The sequence below is a fragment of the Lonchura striata genome, chromosome 2 (genome assembly GCF_046129695.1).
Source record: "Lonchura striata isolate bLonStr1 chromosome 2, bLonStr1.mat, whole genome shotgun sequence".
Lineage (NCBI taxonomy): Eukaryota > Metazoa > Chordata > Aves > Passeriformes > Estrildidae > Lonchura > Lonchura striata.
In genome coordinates this window covers 4,084,789-4,090,767 of record NC_134604.1, presented here as the reverse complement: position 1 = coordinate 4,090,767, position 5,979 = coordinate 4,084,789, and the positions used below count along the sequence as shown (strand labels likewise).

At 40.4% G+C, this 5,979-nt stretch overlaps 1 protein-coding gene across 3 annotated transcripts in view; it reads left to right on the top strand.

Moving 5' to 3' along the window:
* The first annotated feature begins 1,331 nt into the window (after nucleotides 1-1,331).
* LTN1 (listerin E3 ubiquitin protein ligase 1) overlaps nucleotides 1,332-5,979 on the top strand; it is a 31,019-nt gene continuing 26,371 nt past the window's right edge. For all 3 annotated transcript variants that reach the window (XM_021535376.3, XM_021535377.3, XM_021535375.3), the window contains exons 1-5: nucleotides 1,332-1,411; nucleotides 2,950-3,153; nucleotides 3,467-3,565; nucleotides 4,539-4,769; nucleotides 5,737-5,789. In XM_021535376.3, coding sequence (XP_021391051.2) covers nucleotides 1,370-1,411; nucleotides 2,950-3,153; nucleotides 3,467-3,565; nucleotides 4,539-4,769; nucleotides 5,737-5,789 — 629 coding nt within the window. In that variant the 5' untranslated portion in view covers nucleotides 1,332-1,369. The remainder of the gene's footprint in view (nucleotides 1,412-2,949; nucleotides 3,154-3,466; nucleotides 3,566-4,538; nucleotides 4,770-5,736; nucleotides 5,790-5,979) is intronic.

Genomic DNA, 5,979 nt, shown 5'->3' with positions numbered 1-5,979 from the left:
TGTCCAGATGCACTCGGACACTAAGTCACAAAAAGCATCCCTTCTGAACAAAGGAATAACCTTAAAAGCAATAGCCTGTTGCATATTCATATATCTCATACATGATGCATAAATTCTTTGCAAATTAAGAACTTTTCTGGTTTTTGTCAACTTCTTCTTAATTTTGATGGTTCTAAAGAGATGGAGAAAAGGTGGTAGACTGTCTTTTCTGATAAGGAGGCTGTAACTTTTTATGGGCCCCCTTCGCTGACATCTCTGTGTGAAGAGTTTCTTGATTATCTCATCTTCCTGCTTGAGCTTGTAACAAATTATGTATCACAAAATTTCTATTTTAACATTATACTGTAACCTAAAATTATTTAACACACTACTTGAGAGAAGTAATACAGCGTAAATTTCTAACATTACACATAAAATATTCATTGTAACATTTGCGAAAAGCCAATCGTAAAATATATATTTTTTTCAGATTAAATATTGATTAAATGTTTCTGAATCCAGTAAAATCACTAACATTCAGCTCTCCGGTATAGACTTGGAACACCTCTTGCAGGGATACTTCACAGCTATGCCATTTGACAAACGTGGGTGAAACTTTACCAAATCTAAAGTCCTTGTATGTGTACAAGAATGCAGCGGCTCCGTGCGGGACACTCGAAGTTTAAGATTGCTATAAATGAAAGTTTGTCTAGCCAAATTAAAATGAAAAAAATAAAATATTTATATTGCAATCAAATTCTATCTAGCCAGCCACAAGGAAAGAACAGTGCTGAGCCCGACGCTGGGTGTGCAACAAGGAGTCAGCCTCAGCAGAGGTTTTCCTCTGTGCCCACACACCTCCATCCTGGCACAGGCGGGTTTTATAGGGAAAATTCCGCCTGACGCCAGGATTTCGGCAGTCATTCTATTCTTCCATTCAGAGTCTATAAATTGATGAGATTTTCTTTTTTTAGTGCTGAGGAAGAACTACTCAGTGTCCAAAGTTGTTGAATCCTTTGAAATAATTTAGGGAAATGCTGCATTCACACGTATCTGCCCGAGGATTTCTATAATATTTCCATAATATCCATCTCGGGTTGTTCAGCGCCTGGGCATCCCTGTATCCCTCCTGGCCCAGCCACATCCTTTTACGTGTAAATCAGGTTTTAACACCAGGTTTCTCCTGCGAAAATGAGACTCCTAATACAAACGTGTATACTTTAAGAAATATTCAACACCATAATAAAACCAGCGCAAATTACATCTACCGCAAATTACATCTACCGCACATAAAGCTGGCTCTATTTCTTTAAGGGATGTCCCTGAGGCAGGCTCCCGCCCGCGCTGCGCGGCCCCGCCCCGGACGTGTCGCGGCGCTGCCGCCGCTGCCATGGGGGGCAAGAACAAGCAGCGAACCAAGGGCAACGTGCGGGTGAGCGGGGCCGAGCGGGGCCGAGCGGGGCCGGGCGGGGCCGAGCGGGGCCGAGCGGGGCCGGGCGGGGCCGAGCGGGGCCGGGCGGGGCCGAGCGGGGCCGGGCGCTGCGGGCCGCCGGAGCCCGGCTCCCCCGGCGGGCAGCGCCAGCTCGGGGCGCGGCTGCGGGAGCTGCGGCCGGGCCCGCGGGCGCTGCTTGGCCCGGCCGCGGTGTTGGTTCAGAGGGACAGCAAAGTCACCGCGGGTGTAGGTTCAGCCAAGTGCAGCAAACGCATTCGGCGTGGTTTCCTTGCCAAAAGGCCGGAGGTGACATCTCCCCCATCACTCAGGTGTTCCACTTCCCTAATTCCTCCTTGGATTTGGGGAAGACTCAATGCAAAGCAGCATGGGCGTAACAGTTCAGAAAAGGTGATTTAAACCCCACAAGCTCACAAAGCTGCTGCCGCCATTAGGAAATAAAAGGTGTTTGCGTTGTGAGGTGTCCCAGAGGACGTTTAAGCATCAGTCAGGTTTGGGGCAGTCTTTCCAAAAGAGCGTGGTTGAAACAAGGCTGAGCCGATAATACAAATGGGGTAAACTAGAAGTGGTGTTGAGCTCCAAAACACACACCTATGTGATAGTATTATTATACTTTTTACATAGGCATGCTTTTCCTCCATTTCTCTCAATCATTTTTGGCCACTTAGTTGATGGGAGAATCCTTTATTTTGTCTATGTGATTTTATTTGTTCAGAGTAAAAAGGAGCATTCCCTGGGAGCTCTGTTGGCCCATGAAAAGAACTAGGAAAGCCAGAAACAGTGAAGGAGGAAAAATAGTTTTTTAATAAGTTGTTTATAGATTCTTAATAAATTATTTGCTTGCAAAAGGAATTTTCTGTTAGGCTTTTTTTTGCATAGCAAAAAGGCTATATAAAGCAGTAAAAACAATAAAATTTTCCAGAAGTATTCATGCATTAGGAGAAAAGAGAATTCTGATTCACAGAATCATCAAAAAGACTCATAGAGTGCTTTGAGTTGGAGGGGACTTTAAAGCTCATCCACCCCTGCCATGGGAAGGGACACCTTCTGCTGGACCAGGTTAATTCCAAGCCCTGTCCAACATGGCCTTGAACACTTCCAGGGATGGGGTTGTGCCAGGGTTTCCCCATTCTTACAGGCAAGAATTTCATATGTAATCTAAACCTATTTTGTTTCAGTTTAAAGTCATTCCTCCTTGTCGTATCACTACAGTTCCTGATGAAGACTTCTCTCCAGCTTCCTTGTAGGCTCCCTTCTGATACTGGAAGGATGTTATGAGGGCTCCCTGGAGCCTTTTGTTTTCCAGGCTGAACATCCCCAGCTTTCTCAGCCTGATCCTAAAGAGAATAATAATTTTCTAGGTTTCTCTGTTTGAAGCACAGGTGGACTCTTCTTTGAGAGATTTTATTTTAATTAGAAGGTTAATTATACAATAAAAATAGGATCATATTTTCCAATGCATGATGGGCGCAAAATGAAATTAAATTGATAATTGACTTCTGTCCCTTTTGTTTTGTCAGCCTTCTAGCAGCGGCCGAGCTGCAGAGCTCCTTGCCAAAGAACGTGGAACAGTGCCTGGGTTTATTGGCTTTGGAACATCTCAGAGTGATCTAGGATATGTTCCTGCAATTCAAGGAGCAGAGGAGGTAGACAGCCTTGTGGATGCTGATTTCCGAATGGTGTTGAGAAAACTATCTAAAAGGGATGTCACAACCAAATTAAAAGTAGGTGTATCCTTTGCCCCCCCTAATTTTTTTTTTTTTTTTTTTAATTTGAGAATAAAACAGTTTTCTTAAGGGTGGAAGAGGAAGAGGAAGTAACTAATTTCACTTTGGCGGATGTGCTTGAAGTGCAATCCAGAAGATATCTTGGATAAACTATAGCAAGGTCCATCATGCAATTGTCTCTATAGATGCTCATTTTCAAAAAGTTACTTGATTTTTGGAAAAGGGAGTTGCAGTTTTAGATACAAACTGATAAATTACAGAAAATATCTACCTGACTTCTTAAATAATGCTCTTGATATTTTGATTTTAGGCTATGCAAGAGTTTGGGATAATGTGCAAGGAAAGAGAAGCAGAAGTTGTTAAAGGTGTTCTTCCTTACTGGCCGAGAATTTATTGTAAAATTTCACTAGTAAGTGTTGAAGTATTTAAATTAGAAACTTGCCTGTCTACTTCTTTTGACTATCTCTAAGGTGGTCTTTGTTGATCTGTCTACCTTTGTTGGAATTATTGACTTGTTCTAGGAGAAACATCAAGTTGAAGCAAAATACTGTTTGTTTTGTGGACATATTTCAGTATTGGCACTGGGTGGAATCTCAAACTGTTGATATCTGGACTGTACTTCCTTTATACATCTGTTAGACCTTTATGTTTAAAAGATGGTACTATATTTCTTAGGAAAATTATGTGGATTCCAGAAAGGCTAGAGAGTCTGTTCAGTTAACATAAATATAAACCTTCTTAATCTAGGGCTAATATCTGACCAGACTTAACACTAAAAAAAAAACCAAACACAAATACAAAAAGATCATGCGTAGCCAGATTAACAGTAATTTTCTTGATCTATTTTCTATATTTCCAAACTGTCTACTGAATGGCTACTGTTGAAAAAATGGTATAGAACAAAACAAATCACTATTCCTACCCATTAGAGTAATTCCTACTGTTTCTTTCTGGAATCAAGAGTTTAGAAAATCATGATGTTGTAAATTCATATGCAAATAAAGGATAGCAATGCACGGCTTATGGTAGTTCTAATTGAAAAGATGTCTTCAAGGCTTCCTGTTTCTCCTGCCTCTTGTCTGAAAAATGTTTGTATAAATTGGAAACAAAACCTGTTGTTAGGGATATCAGGGAAAGGTTACAGTCTGAATATACAACAGTTTGGGAAAATTATGCTACTGAATTAGGAGTGCCCCCATACCTTGGGATACAAAAAATTTTTGTCATTGGTGTGTATTTTCAAATCTATGTTTGAAATCAAATTAATTGCAAACATGACTTTTTAATCACCACTTTTGCTTTTAAGTACCTGAAATCAAAGGTACATTTCTTAAACCAATAAACTTTTCTCTTTTTTTCCCCTTCTTTTCTTTGTTTAACAGGATCATGATCGCCGTGTTCGAGAAGCAACTCAGCAATCTTTCGAACAACTGATTCTTAAAGTAAAAAAACACTTAGCTCCTTACTTAAAAAGTATCATGGGTTACTGGCTGATTGCTCAGTGTGACACTTACTCCCCTGCTGCTTCTGCTGCAAAAGTAGCTTTTGAAAAAGCTTTTCCTTCAAGCAAACAACCTGAAGCCTTAGTATTCTGTAAGGATGAAATTCTTAATGTGAGTTTTCTTTTGTATTTCTTTAAGGTTTCTGTTGTAAGTTTAAAAGTCATCCTTCCCCCACTTATTCTTCACAGTTAAATTTCTTTGTCACCTGAAACTTTGCACCTTTGAAGAGAACCATGGAATGGTTTGGGTTGGAAGGAACTTCTAAAAAGTCTTCATGTTTCCCCCCCTGCCATGGGCTGGGACACCTTCCACTAGACCAGATTTCTCCAGCCCCTGTCCAACCTGGCCCTGAGCACTTCCAGGGATGGGACAGCCCCAGCTTCTATGGGCAACTTGTGCCAGTGCCTCACTACCCTCACAGGGAAGAATTTCTTCTGTAAGGAAGTATAAAAGAGAAAAATAATAAGGAATGCAGAGCAAAAAAAAAAAAAAGGATGTTTTTCTGACTTCAGATGAGGATGACAGGAATCAAAGGAATTAATAGTGAATTTCCTTGTGTGCATTCCTATGTAATGATGTTCAGTCAACACGTAATGTTGCTGACAGACAGAGTAATGATGCTGGAGTAGTTTAGCTATAGTGGAAAAGAATGAAGAATGCTGAGCAGTGTTTCAGCATCTACAAGTTTAATTCTGACCAAGGTTTATGCTATTCTGCCAGTCAGATATGATACTCAGTTGACTGAATTAACAAAAGGTCAAAGATTGCATTGCTGGCCCATCATGTGCAAACCCAATTGATTGGATTTGTCTCAGCTTGGCTTCTTTTTAGCGGGAGCACATTGGCATAGGGCTGCAATTTACTAAGTGTTAGGAAGACTTAATTCAATCAGTACCACAACTACTATATTCAGATTATTTTCTAGCATGTTTACTAGCATGTCTAAAAATATTAGAAAGACAACTCAGAGGTTGTGAAATTTTGTTGTAGGGTCGTCTCTGAATAATGTGTGGACTATATTGTTCACATATAAGTATTAGATTTCTTTGTGTTTATATGCATGGTTTTTCCCCTATAGGTACTTCAAGATCACCTTCTGAAGGAAACAGCTGATACACTCAGTGACCCTCAGTACGTTTGCCTGATTAAATGTATATTTAAGTCTTTAAATCTTGGTCTTGATTGGGTTTTCTGTCCCTGGAAGTAGTGAATTTAGTTTTGTTTCAGGAGACAGAATAATTATTTTAATTCAGATCCCAGCAACTTTGTTTGGAACTTAAATGTTGCATACAAGTAGAGATATTATAAAAGAAAGGTCTTA